Raw genomic sequence first — 14,841 nt, forward strand, 5'->3', positions numbered from 1 at the left:
GACACACATGTGTGTCTTTTTTATAAAAGCACCAACACCTACAAGTTCCTATGCCAGAAGCAGTTCCATCTTCATTATTATCTTATGCAGTCAATGCTTTTGACACCTCTCTGCCCAATCCCTCTCACCCACCTGCCACACATAACATTGACAGCCCTTCCTCTATCATATCTAGGCACTCAAGTTCAAGGCCAAGAGACTCCAGAGTTCATTCTCACTCCAGCCCATCTTCCAAGATCTAGTTTCCTGTCATATTAATGCAGCCTCTTTGCAGGAGGTACTCATATGGGTTATAACTGGGCAAGGGGGCCTATGCATTAAGAATACTGAGAATTGAGTTAAGTTGTAAAAACAGGTATAATATGATAGGTGTAGTGGTAAGGGATAGGTAGGAAATGATATACAAGCCCCAGTACTTTGGGAAAAGGCAGGATGTAAACTGTCACTAAAAGCCAAGCAGAGTGTAAAAAGGCCAATGGAGCTTAGTTCCAGGTCACCTGGCGAAAGGCAGTCACAAGCCCTCTCTGCAAAGGAGACATAATTACCAGCAGAGGCAGCCCTAGATAACTACCTCTTCCCGGATTACTCAGACAACACAATGTGAGAGAACAGGCTGGAGGAATTGGACGGCACACAAGTAGAGGTGGGGTTTGGTGGGGTGTTTCTAAATATTTGCTCAGGGAGAATTCTAGATGTCTGTGATGGCTGAGGCTTAGCTTTCAGGTGCTCCAGCAAGACATAGCCATTGGTCGTAGGCAGCTGAGATCCAAATATGAACTCCCCTTTACCAAGTTACATCTGGCAACAAACAAGGGTATAAACCAATAGATATTGTTGAAATCTGGGTTTTTAACACAAATTTCCTCCTTTCATTGATGTTTAGAGTCACATTTCAGGGGAAGAGGAGTAGGGTAATAAAAGTTCTTGGCATTTTTAGATCACTTAAAGAAATTGTTATGCAGCAAAAAATAAAGTATTGATAGCAAAGCAGATAAAATCTAACATTATTAAGTATTATGGATATTGATTCGAGAGCAAATTAAACATGCCCCATGCACTTATGCAGGGGCTCAGCATTACCACAAGCACCCTCACATTCTCATTACCTTCTTCCCTGCGTGGTGTTTCGTCACCGTCAGTGGGAATTGCATTTGGAAAGCAGTGATAAGTGCTGGGGTACCAGAGGCACCCAGAAAGTGTCAGTAAATCGCATAAGTAAGAGGCAAGAGATGCCAAGACAGATAGCACCCCATCAAAGAGTTCCTGAAACAAAGCTTTATATAGATAGGAGACTGGAATTAGATGGTAGTAGAGAGATTTTATTCTCAGTGGTCTGGGTACCAATTTAATTTAGCCTGTCTGGTTTGTAGAACTTCATTTGTTATGTAAGGGGCAGTAATGTGGCTGTCAAGATGTGCTTGGATGTTCACAGTTTATTGGTCACCCTTGCTTTATGCAGACCACTAGCATTCCAACAGCCTGGGCCTTCTGCATAGGACCCAGATCTGTTTGATGTGTGCATTATTGACATTTGGACAGCCAACTAGATACAAAAAGTCTTATATTTTACATTGTAGACTTGGAACACATAAGTTTGTTGTCCCCTGTTCATGGCTTATTAAAAGATGGCACCGATAAACTGGGGGCATTTGACAGCTTATTTAAAAGAATATTGTCAGAGCCAGACGGGACCTTGGGAGTAATCTAGTAAAGCTACAAATGAGGACATTAAGGTCCACGGAAGTTAATTTTTTGTGTTTCTCAAGATCACATATTTAGTGACATTTTGCAGCCTGATCCAGACACTAGACTAGCAGTGTAGTGCTCAGGCTCTTGAACCCTATAGCCAAGGACACTACTCTGTCTCCTTCCATTTGTAGCACTCAAGTCATGTTATTGTTGTCATTTGGGGGTTTTGTTTTGTGGTGCTGGGAAAGGAGCCTGTGGTGTCACATGTGCTAGGCAAGCACTCTACCTCTTGGCTGTACAAGCAGCCCTTGAGTCATATTTTTTTTTTACATGCTTGTTTTTTATTTGTTCTTTTTCAGTCTTACGTGACAGTAGAATTCATTTAAACATTGAAATGGGGTTGAATAAACTAGATATTTTTACCAAAGCATATGTTACCAAAAATGTAAATTTTATCATATAAACTAGTATAACTTGTTCATCAAATTTTTTTTATTAGTTGCTCAAAACATTACAATGACCTTCAGTCATATTTTGATGTTGATCTTATTTTCTAACCTGTAAGAAAGGATAAAAGAAACCACCATCATAGTACTTTTGATTATAATGAACTTGCAATAATTGAGCAGCAATTATAGGCCAGATGCTGTGCTATATGCTTCATATCTAGTAACTCATCGACTCCTTTCAATAATCCTTTAGGGTAGGCACCACTGTCATTATTCCCTTTGAAAAGGAGAACATGGCTGGAAAAGCTAATTAACTTCCCTGTTGCCACACAGTAAACACAGTCTGCTTGGCTCCTAAGTCTGTGCTTCTGACTACTCACTATGAGGTTCAGTTGGTATTCACTCTTCCCTAAGCAGGCACTTGCTCAGAACTTTCTTGCCTTTTCAGGAATACCAACTGAATACAAGATCAGGAACTTCTGCCCTGAAGTGCACTGGCTTGGGGGCTGTCATCCCTGGTCACCTCTGTCCTCGAAACAGCTTCAGTAGTAGTGAACTGTCCCTTTCCAGCACCTGCAGCGAATACTCCAGTGGCTCCTCTTACACATGGCATGATAGCAAGAACCTCAGGAAAAGGGTAAGGCTCCTTTCCAGGCATTTTTAGCATCTGAGTGAACCAGATCCTCTGCTGGTAGGATGTGGTCACGGAGGCGGAGAGTAGGAGGGAGGGTTAAGAGGGAAATGACCATTTGCTGAGTACCTGCTCATGGTTTATGCTGACCTCCACTAATCAGTGCTGTGTCTCATCAAATATGATTTCACTATCAACTGGAAGGCAGCATACTGGGGAATGTACTGTGGTGAACCACAGGGACACTGCCTTCAATGAAAGTAGGTCCGTTCCTATTTATGTGGCAAGGTGCTTAGACAATGCTTCCCATTAGAAGGATAGCCATCCACCTGCACAGTGGGCTCACACATCTAAAGATCCCTTCATGCTTTGACCAAACTTCTTTGCACACTGGTGCAAGCCAAGAATTTTGAAAGAGCTGTTTTAGCAGTTCCCTAGAGTGGAAGAAAAGCAGAATACGTGAGAATGGGACCCTTGAATGAGAATAGTTGAAAGTCATTTTTCTACCATTTGGGTAAAATTTAGTTTATGCTTTCAGCAGTATAGAAACCAGGAAAATTCCATAACTCCCAGAAAATACTGGTGAGGGAGCAGCTTTGTCATCCTCTGAACAAGAACTCCAAAAAAGATTTCAAGCTTGCATTTAAAGCCTATTCCCTTGGACTCAGACATCTAATGCAAAGTGGAGAGCCTACTGCATTATCAAAATCGCTCCCTCTGAGGAACAGTTCAGAATTCTGAATAATGACTGCCAGGGGCCTGACTCCTCAGAGACCAGGAAATGGCCAGAGAGGTTTCCTCGCTTTGTCTCTGAGCGTTGTGCTGACTCCCATGGCCCCATACTCTGCTCATTTCATTCTGGCACCACTTAGCTGTCCTTCCCAGAGCCTTTTACTTTCTTTTTTAAAAATTTTGACTGAATTCTTTGAATTAGAGCAGCCCTGGATGTTCTAAGGCAATCTCTCCCCTGGGAAGAAAGGAAGGAAAGTTCTGAAGACATTGCACAGACACATGGTCATGGAATCTCTGTGCACTTAAGGAATTTGGGGAGTTTTTACCTGGTGCCAGGTGCTCATTTATTTCAACTTGCATAATAAAATTAAATGCTATGAATTTATACGTATAATATTAACTTATATAAAATATATGACTAAGAGCTCTTTTTGAACTCAAGAGCGTTTTTTTATACTGTTTTATGTACAAACAGAAAGGAAGCCTGAATGAAATGCACCAGCATGTTCTACATGGAGTAATTTGGCTCTAATTAAAGAATTATTATCATTTATCTCAAATTTTTTAGGCACTTCCCAAGTATCATTTAATGCTTGCAATAGTCTGTTAAGTACATTTTCCTTTTCTCCCCATTTTACAGATAAGGAAACTGAGTAACAGATGAGAAGTTAAGTAACTGGCCCAAGATCTCATGGCCAGTACATGGCAGAAGTGGGCAATTGGTTCCAGAACCTTCACTCTTTTTTTTTTTTAAAGAGAAAGTGAGAGAGGAGAGAGAGAGAGAGAGAGAGAGAGAGAGAGAGAGAGAGAGAGAGAGAGAGAGAGAGAGAATTTTTTTAATATTTATTTTTTAGTTCTCGGCGGACACAACATCTCTGTTGGTATGTGGTGCTGAGGATCGAACCCGGGCCGCACGCATGCCAGGCGAGCGCACTACCGCTTGAGCCACATCCCCAGCCCCAGAACCTTCACTCTTAATGGTTCTGCTCTCCTGGTCTTGTTGAGTCAGCCTAATACATGTGGTGTTGTGCCCAGTGTTGGGATGGATTTATTCCCAGTAAGACCAACAATGTCCTTTATAAAATAATAAATGAAATTATAATCCTGATGTCCAGGTAAGGAGTAGAAAACGAGTATAGGTATTGTGACCCCTACCTCAGCAGCAGCATCCTGCAGCCATCCACAACTACTCCAGAGGGCAACTCTCCTGCAACTTTGTCCAGCAGAGAAGGCATCCACCTGTGGGAAATACCAGCTCCTCCCAGTCCCCTCAGCCACAGGGAGCGCATGCTTTTATTTTTGCTCCCAAGTTTCTAGATGGGTTAGATGTTTTTCAAGTTGTTAAATGCCACGACCTCCTGTGGAAAATGGTGGAGGAAGGTGACCAATCTCATTTGAAGGTTTACAGCCACCAACCTTGGGGCAAGGTGAAGTGCAGCACAGGCAGACTCTACAAGGGCAGAGAGGAGGAGGGTCAGCAGAGGCCATGAGTACCTTCTGTGGGGTAGACTCATCTGCTTCATCCAAGCGCTTGCAGGGCATTTTTGCCTGGTTTCTCTGCTTTCCTGTCAATGTGACTATCGGGATCATGGAAATTCTTAGAAATCTAAGCTGAGGCGGACTGTACCTGGGTGGTCTATAATACTCAGACTCACTGAGGGGATTGCTTCTGATTTCCAAAGGGGCTTTAAATGGCAAAGAGGAAGAGCAGGGAAAAGGGATGCCATCACCAAATAACATTTATTCCCAGCAACTTCTGACACCAAAGAATTATTGAAAGAAAATATGTAATTTGACTTAAAAACAAATAAATGTGTGTTATGAATACCAAGAATAATTGTCATGGAAATTTCTTGGATAAAAGCAAATGTTCACAGATTACTTAAAAGCCCAGGTCCCAGTGTAAGTTTCTGACACTTTTTCAATCTCTGCACATGAGCACATACTTAAACACTCAGAATTGCATGGCAGAGAACAGCTGGTGTAGTCAAGACTGGTACTGAGTGCTCTTCTGGAACTACCACATTTAGCTGTTGAAATTACTTGCCATTAATTATGTAACCTTTTGTAAAAAGTCATGAGATTAGCCTTCACATCCTACCCATTCCCCTGGGTGCTGGTTTGTAATTTAAACTGCAAGTTCTATTCAAGAAATTAGTGCACATGTAACTTGTGATTTCTGTTAGGACACTGTCTAATGCAGAAGGGAGACTAGAAGCTAAGTTTCACTTTGTAGAATAGCATCCAGATTAGGAACACAGGCTCGAGAGCTGGAGACATCCCCTCTGGCCACTTTTGAACTGAGGTAAAATGGACAGTGCTGTAGAAAGTGTCAGGGAAAACAGAATCCAAACCTTTGCTCCAGCTCTTCGTATCTCTGTAAGTTGCAACGGACCGGTTTTGAATCTGTTTTCTCCATAGTAAAATGAGAAGGATAACGTCTCCCTATGGTAGTGTTCCGATGATGCAAAGTACTGTGAACGTGGTCAGTATACAGCAGGTGCTCAGTAAATGTTAGTCCCTTCCTTTTGCCCTTCCATTTTTTTATAGCCAATGGTGTGAAAAATGTGAATGTGTGGAATGCAATCTTTTTCCTGTGACATTTCCAAACCAGGTTCCCAAAACTAAGGCTGACATTTGAGGAAGTATGAAGGGCAAGAAATTGACATTTGTAAGTTAGTAGAAGAATAATTACTATGGGGCTCTAATAGAAAATGCCCAGGTCTTATAAGTAAGCATATATGTAAGGGCATGAGTGTATACATAATAACTTCAGAAACATTTTATTGATGTTCATGAAGTCAAAGAACTATCAAATGTTAGAATGGAGAGAACATGTAGATAGGGAGCTGCTTACTTTTCTGGTTTACCCTTTCCACATGCCATCGACACTCCACAGGAAGGCCCTATTATCTTCTGGGTATTCCCTAAGTGCTCCTTGAACATACCTCCCTGACTCAGGTATTTCCCCACTCCATTTCTTCAACCTGGAAAGCCTTTTCCCCACCTGTAACCTGAGGCAAGTCTATTTGTCTTTCAAGAGCTAGGTATATTTTTTAAAAAATATCTTTCCTATATTCCTTTCAAGATTTTTCCAAACAAGCCTTTGGGCTCCCTCTTCTGAATCTATACTACCCACCCCCATTTACAGGTCTCATTTTCTCCTACGACATACACTTAATTGTAGCTAACTCCCCTCTCCTCTGCTGAGTTTTCTGCTCCCCTAAGGTAGAGATCTTACCTTCTGTTCCTTTGTTTCAGGGTGCTACTATAGCACAGGATCTGGCAAAATCAATGTTTACTACACAGTTAACATTGCATAAACTACATTTATATGTGAATCCTTAATAACCAATAGCACAAATTAAGCCTAACAATAGGTTTTTCCTTTTATATATTTGTGATCTACATGGTTCAATTGTTTCTGATATCTGCTTTTCTTTTCCTAGCAATCAACACAAAACTGGGATAAAAGGCTAAGTATCGATTCTTCACTCCCAAGTGGCTTTGCTAGTTCTGCAGATGAACTACCTCCCACTCGGATCAAGGAAAGTCATATTTTGGAAGGGCTAAGGAAGCTACAGAAACGCCAAGTGTTACTTGAACCCCCGTCAGTGATAACCAAATGGGGTTATAAAGATTGCATGAACTCAAATGAAGGAATATATTCTCCAGGAATTAAAAGTGGCAGCCTTAAGGAATATCCTTCCAGCAAACTACCTGGTGTGGGGAGCCCTGGCAGGGAGCTCCACAAGACATTTGTTTATGATACAGATCCTCAGGAGGATGCCGATGAAGACTCATCCTCTTTAGCATTGCTGCAAACAGTTCCAAATGAAGGCTGCAGGCTGCACAGCAGTAAGTTAACCCACAGTGTTTCTGATAGTCTATTTGGCTGGGAGCCCGATGGAAAACACTTTTCAGAAGACATGTCCTCAGTTTACCCCAGGGAAAAGCCTGAAAAGCTATCTCATTGTGCCAGCAACTACCCGTTGGACAGGAAGCTGTGCCCAAGTGTGCAGGTACCTCAGGTGCAGAGGGAGAGGGATCCACACAACCAAGGCCATAGTCATGTGGCTCTCAATCTCCAGCTCTCAGACACTGATGACAACGAAACCCTAGATGAGTTACGCATAGAGAGCAGTGAGGAGAAAAGCCCCTCAGACTTGTCATTGACTGCCGACACCGACAAGTCCACTGAGAACCTGGACATCCTCATAGGATTCGGAAAGTCTGAACTTGAGTCTCCTAAAGAGGAAAAAACAGTGCCCACCTACCTAGAGACGAGGCCAAAGACATTTGGCTTTATTAAGCAGCAAAGGGTTGTAAAAAGGACTTCTTCAGAAGAATGTGTCACTGTGATATTTGATGCGGAAGATGGTGAACCCGTTGAATTCAGCTCTCACCAGACTGGAGTTGTCACTGTTACCAGAAATGAAATTTCCATCAACACGGCCTCTGCTGGGCCGAAGGCCGAACACACGGAACTTTCACCTCAGGGAATTGCTCATTTACAGCCGGGAGCTGCTGCCGCGAGAGATTCTGCCTTCTTAAAAAGATCTGAAGAGGGAAGTGAGAAAAACATTCCAAAGGATGACGTGGATAATGTTCCTCTGATGACCATAGACTCCTTCAGCCCCCAGTCAGTAACACAAAATGCCCCGCGACAAAAAACGACCAAGCCAGCACACAATATGTCATGCCAGAGTAATTCTAGGTCTGGGGCATCTGTAGGTATCTATCAAAAGCAAAGTCTGACAAAAATACCTGCCAGAGGCAAGTCTTCACCTCAGAAATCAAAAATAATAGAGCCTGAAGCTTCCACACTAGGTTCCCCCTCTGGCCTAGTGACTCTTGAGAAATCATCAGCCTTACTCCCTGGGAAACTCTCACGGTTCATGAAGACTGAGAGCCCAGGGCCCTTCTGTTCTGATGCACAAACAGAATCGCACATTCCAAAACACCCTCTCCAACTTCCCCATGGCCCCAAAATGTCCAGCAGGAAGGACTCGGTCCAGTGTTCTAAGAGTCAGACTCCAGGATTGCGGTCGAGGCCCCTTGCAGAGCCTCATGAGAATGGAGACCCTCCTACCAGGGACCAACACTGTGACTCAGAGCCAGACCTGGGAATGAAGTCTCCTTCCCCTCCCCCTCCTCCAGGCAGGTCAGTTTCCCTCCTGGTCAGGTCCAGTTATGACTATCTGCCACCACCTTCATCTGCCAAATCTGAAACCAGAGTCCCCAGTGACACAGCAAGGACAGTATTCAAGGCCCCTCTGCTGAAAGGAACCTTTGCTCCTGTCATTTCTTCGAATCATGCCACAACAGAAGTGCAGAGGAAGAAACCTTCCGTGGCTTTCAAAAAGCCTGTCTTCACCCATGCTCCACCCTCCACAGAAACCACGATTCCCACCAGATGCCCTGCTCACATCCCCACTAGCTCTTTTGCCATGATGTCTCCAGGGCCTCCAAAGTTCTCTCCAAAGAGAGGTGTCCCCAAAACCTCTCCTCACCAAACACTTGGGACCCTACACACAGACACAGGGTTAAGGACACCCAAGAATTGTCCTTCCGTCTATGAGCCAGTGGAGATAGCCTCCAAAAGTGTATCTCCAGGAAGAAAAGGACAAGTGAATGACAGTGTCCTTATATCCCCCAAGCCTTCCTTCTTAGGGGCCAATGAGTCACCATCATCTCAGGTTAACAGTTCCTCTTCCTCCTTCAAAAGCCATAGTGCCCCATATGGTTGTCATAATGCTCACGAGAAAGGACTGAAAACTCGTCTCCCGGTGGGACTCAAAGTTCTCATGAAGTCTCCCCAGTTGCTCAGGAAAAGTTCCACGGTGCCAGGAAAACATGAAAAAGACAGTTTAAATGAAGCCTCTAAAAGTTCTGTGGCTGTGGGCGACTCTAAACCCGAGGACTCCAGGCATCCCGCAGGGAATAGAGGAACCACCTCTACACTGGGTTCACCAGGGCCAGACAGTTTAGCGGAAGGACTTCCCCTGGAAACAACACTGCCAGAATCATTAGAAAATAGCATCCCTGGAGCTGATGGAAAAGATGGAGTGGAAAACAGATCAGTGAAAAGATCGCTTTCTTCCAGCAAACCACACCTAAAACCAGCTCTAGGCATGAATGGTGCCAAAGCCCGAAGCCAGAGCTTCAGTGCCCACTCAGGAGACAAACCCTCTACTCCCCCCATGGAAGGTTCAGGCAAAACCCGAACTCAGATTATTACCAACACTGCTGAGAGAGGCAATTCTCTCACCAGGCAGTATGCCTCTACCGAAAGCTCTCCTCCCAAGACCTCTTCTGCTCCCACGTCTGAGAGTCCTCCCAGTGCTGGAAAGCCCCCGGGACACTCCTTCTCCCGGCCATGCTCCCAAGGGAGCACAGGCAGTTCCGGTAGCCAGCATGGGAGCCCAAGCAAGTTGCCCCTGAGGGTCCCCCCAAAACCTGAAGGGATCCCCACCCCACCTGGAATGGAACACCAGCGGGCCTTTGCCCAGGTAGAATGCGCCGGCCTGACTGTATCTGGGGAACCAGGCAGTGACCACTGCAGGTGCCTACCCACCCCAGCAGATTTCCCTCAAGCCTTGATGGCCCCAGGGAGGACACAGCCTCCAAACAATTTGGAAACAAGCAGGGCATCCAAGCTAGAAACTTCTGGAAGGAATCCAGATGCCTCTAAAACTGAGACTGGTGCTGTGAGCCCAGAAGCCCCCCTCTCACCCACAATTGAAGAAAAGGTCATGTTGTGCATTCAGGAAAACGTGGAAAAGGGCCAAGTGCAGACAAAGTCCACCTCTGTGGAAGCAAAGCCAAAGCCAGGGCCTTCTTTCGCCAGCTGGTTTAGTTTTCGGAAGAGCAGACTTCCAGCTCTCAGTAGCCGGAAAATGGATGTGTCCAAAACCAAAGTGGAAAAGAAAGATGCAAAAGTCTTGGGGTTTGGAAACAAACAACTGAAATCGGAAAGAAAAAAAGAAAAGAGAAAGTCTGAACTGCAGTATGAAATCGAAAATGAGCTCAACAGGGGCAACACGTCGGAAGACAGTCCCGAGGCTGGTTTGCAAAGCAAAAATAACCTGAAAACATCACCAGACATTTACAACCGAATGAAGTTGGAACCAAGAAACAGACCCAACCCTGTTACGTGTTCAGCAAAAGATAACTTTATGACGGAACTCTTAAACAGGTAACTCAAGGGGACAGTGAACAGTAATGTAGAGGACAGGCCTCCCCCGTCTTAGGGAGAGCTCTTTCCTTCCCGCACATCAGATGCCAGTCAAACACGGTTTTCACAAAAGCAGAAACACATAGAAGCAGTCTTACTATACATTAGCTGGAATTTAAACAATGAAATAAAAGTGAGCAATAAAATGATAATTTAGTCCATGATACTTTGTTAACCAAGCCAATGGTCTTTGAAATTAAAGAATGGTAAGTTTTATCAAGGTTGATAGAAATTCAACCTATACTAGGAACCACGAATGTACCCACATGGCATGAAATGGAAGAAAATTACACATATGTTTTATAGTATGCAGATTTCATTGATTGTACTGAGCAAATGTATTCTTAGAAACTTTCCAGACATAATTACTTTTCCTGCCGACCTTAAGCCAGAATGTATTTATCAGTCACTTTTTGGTGGCTTTTATTTTGCCCCTCCACACAGCATCATAAAAATTAAAAAAGTAAATTATTATAGCATCTACATTGACACACTCCTGGCATATTAGTCACTCAAGGCTGATGAGTAACATTTACCAGTCAAAGGCCTAAAGACAAAGAGCTGCATGGAGTTAGTTTAGACATTAAAGGATTGGGGGAAGGACAGTGATTGAAGAGGAGCAATGTAATTTATCAGAGGAATCACTTTCTACCTGCAGAGTTGATAAGAAAGGAGCTCAACAGACAGAGAGTGGATCAAAGAATGTTTCCTGCAGGAACATGTTAAAGGGCAGTTCCCAGGGCTCCTGTCTCATCGGCACTCAAGGAAGCCACAAGAAAAATGTCAAAACCAAAGCGGATGTGGTAACACCCAGAGACTCCCTGGTAAGTACACCACCATGCTGACCATAAGGTGCTTCCTTCAGAGAGGGACTGATTGGATTCTTTCTACCCCTTGCTAATAATGCATGGGTAGAGACTGCAAGGGACAGAGAAAGTGAAAAAGATTTTTAAAAAAACAGAAAAATTCTGGTAATCAATATTGTAGAGAGATAGCAGCTGGACCACAAGTAGGAACAGCTCCCTCCAGGAATGCTGTTTTTCTCACTCCTACTTTCAGAACAATGGTATGATGGAAGCTCAGTGTGGCCAAATTGTGCCACCAGCATCACTTTCAAATTATACCTTGTGCCAGAAATTAGTTCTGATGACTTCCAACACCAACCACAAAAAAGGAATGAGCATGGTTTTAGAAATAAATGTATTGAACAATTTAAGAGAGTGTTGGCTACTTGAATGGTTTGATTTAAACAGTGTTCATATTTTGTGAAAATTGTCTGTACCCAGTTCATTCTACTTGGACAGAAAGCATTAAGACTAAGAATTACATTTTTGGAACTTGGAGCCTTATCAATTAGTTTTTCAGTGATGAGGTCCAAGACTTGGGGAGTACTCTTCCTTTAAAATATAAATAAAAGGACACTTTTATATTTCCCTAAGACATCATATTTTTATTTTAAAGTCACCTTAAATTGAATTTATTCTCTTTACATTCTTTATATGCTTGTATAATTGACTTGATGTGTTCATTGTTCCATTTAATAAGTTTTAAAGCACTTACACCAAAAAAATCTTTACAGAATTAACCTTATCTATATTTTTTCATACTCTAATAAAAAGATTATAAAATATCATACCTGCTACCATTTTCTGAGGAAAAACTTGAAATGTGAAGTGATTATATACTTTTTCTGGTATAGTTCTCTAGTAGAAATATTTTTAAAGTAATCATGGCTGGCATTATTAGTTATTCATTCTTACTTATAATTATTTATTAATGTTTAGCATTCCTTTGAGTTTCACAAACATAGTGAGATTTGAGACAAGTGCACATTTAAATTTTTTGCAGTCAGATACATTTTGAATTCAAAGGGCTGTAGGGTCTTTCAAATAGTCTGAAATCATATGTGGACTCTATGTTTTTTGCAAAAGTTGTTTCTTTTTCTCTCCATTTCCACTCTTGGCGGCTGCCTGTGGTATCGTTCCTTCTTTGAAAATGTAAAGATGTCCCCTGCATTATAAAGCCACAAATTATAAGCATATCTAAGGCTGCCCTTGTACTGTCACTGAAAGGAACGAGAGAATGAACGTGTGGAAACGTGCAATATGCCAGAAATTCAATCCAGCTGATGGAAAACTCTGATAGCCCAGCCAGAGCCCCTTATCAGAGGCACTCCATTTAACTATGCCCCATTTAATATGGCTGTGACAGCTTAGGGTATATCTTCACTGTACAGAAGTACCAAAAAAAAAAAAAAACCCTGTGTTTGGCTTTTACAATCCCATTTTTACTTTCTTATTACTTCCTAATGCTACAGTAATTTGCCAAGCTTTTCCCCTCTGTTCTGCAGTCTTTTACAGAGTAGTAGAAAAGGTCCTTTGCTCTTTCCAGAATATCTGCAAGAAGCACTCTTATTATTTTCTGTGAAGTACAAAGATCCCCTAACCATCCTGAATATATACTCAATAGGGATATGCTAATTTTTCTAGTTAGCTGCAAGAGGAAATCAGTCATGCTGAGAAGCTTTTTCATACAGAAGAACATTATCAACCTGGAAAGATGACCCACTAGTCCATTTTTTTAAAAAATGTAAAATGCAGTGTTTTTTTTTTTTGTTGTTGTTGTTGTTGTTGTTGTTTCATCTCCATAATCATCAGTGTGGATTGGGCTAAAATTACTAATTTCAGAAACAACATTGCTAGTGTCTCTTTTGGGACTAGTACAAGAGTCGCTGTGAAAACCCATTTATTATATATTATCAGTGTATATAGAAAAAAAGATTAGATGCAAAACTCTGATACCTTAGTCCATTGATGTGCCTACCCATGAACCTCAGAGTTCAAAGATTTATTTTCCTCATTAGGGCTCAAGGTAAATTTGCTCTTTTGCTTATTTTACAGTGTGTTATAATACTTTTTCTTACAGTGGTTCTTTTGAATATATAATAACTATAAATATGCATTACATATTATACTTTTTTTCCTGAGTGAAACCATTCCAAAACCTTTGACATAATGTATCACCATTCCTTGCCCTTTCTTCCCTTTTAAAACTAAGATATTTAGTCATGAGAGTTCTAAGACATTTTGATTATTTCAATGTAGTTATAAAAGATTATTCCCATATACATGTGTGTAAACATGTATGCAAAATCCCTTTTTGGTAGCAAACCTGTCAGTTCAGTAGTAACTGCATATCCCTCTTTAATATTATTAAAACGCATTCTAAAACATGTGCAAAAGTCCCAGTAATGCTTTGCTGAATTAAATCTTCTACTCTTTTCAGAACCTTAATTATAGGCTTACATCCCCATTTCTGCCATCATTTATAGACCACTTTGCTCTAATTTTTGCGTAATTTAGAGCAGGGGCCATGTTACTTTGAACTTAAAATGATTTTATATCATTTAAATGAAAGAAGGAGGAAAGGCATCCCCTAGAAAGACTGCCTCAGCATTAAGTCAGTGAGTCAGATTGAGATGCACTCTGCTTGCTGAGAGTTCTAAGTTCCTTTTTCCTGTGCATTGAGATAATTTTCTGAAATGAGAAGTCTCAAAGGAAGACAGCTCCAGGCTCCTATTTAACACCACTGGACAAAAATAAAAATTGTTAACAAAGTTAATGAGATCATACACCTTCATCATGCACAGGAGGGAAATGGCCATTTTACCAAGTATTTTAATTTAAATTATGGGTATTTTCTTCACTGAAGTATCACAGAGTCTGAAAAAAATCACATCTGCTAATAAAAAATCATCTGATACTATCCCATTAAAATGGGACTCTGGTGATGAAACAGCAAATAGTACAATGATTACATAAATTGTTATCATCTTAAGTTTTGCAAAAATGTCCAAATTTCAATATCCACAATTGAATGATTCTGTTTTAAATGCTGTTTGGATGCTAATAAGAAGCATGCCTATGTTGTCCTCCTCTTACAAAGTTTTCTAAATGACTAACTTTTCCAAAGGTCATGCCTTTTAGTTTTCCCTCCCAGGATTGCTCCCTGTCTGTCATAGATTCATTATGTGCTTTTCCTATTAAATAAGCTTTAAAGTAATCAAAAGAAAAAAAAAGTTTTCCTGGGAAGTCATTAGCATT

The 14,841-nt window shown here is 41.7% G+C and overlaps 1 protein-coding gene across 1 annotated transcript in view; it reads left to right on the forward strand.

Moving 5' to 3' along the window:
• Nucleotides 1-14,841, forward strand: part of NCKAP5 (NCK associated protein 5) — an 858,948-nt gene that overhangs the window by 737,280 nt on the left and 106,827 nt on the right. The window contains exons 12-14 of the mRNA XM_081262221.1: nucleotides 2,587-2,775; nucleotides 6,951-10,699; nucleotides 11,397-11,562. Of these exons, the coding sequence (XP_081118347.1) occupies nucleotides 2,587-2,775; nucleotides 6,951-10,699; nucleotides 11,397-11,562 (4,104 nt within the window). The remainder of the gene's footprint in view (nucleotides 1-2,586; nucleotides 2,776-6,950; nucleotides 10,700-11,396; nucleotides 11,563-14,841) is intronic.

Source organism: Spermophilus citellus (assembly GCF_964194105.1).
Source record: "Spermophilus citellus genome assembly, chromosome: 11".
NCBI lineage: Eukaryota > Metazoa > Chordata > Mammalia > Rodentia > Sciuridae > Spermophilus > Spermophilus citellus.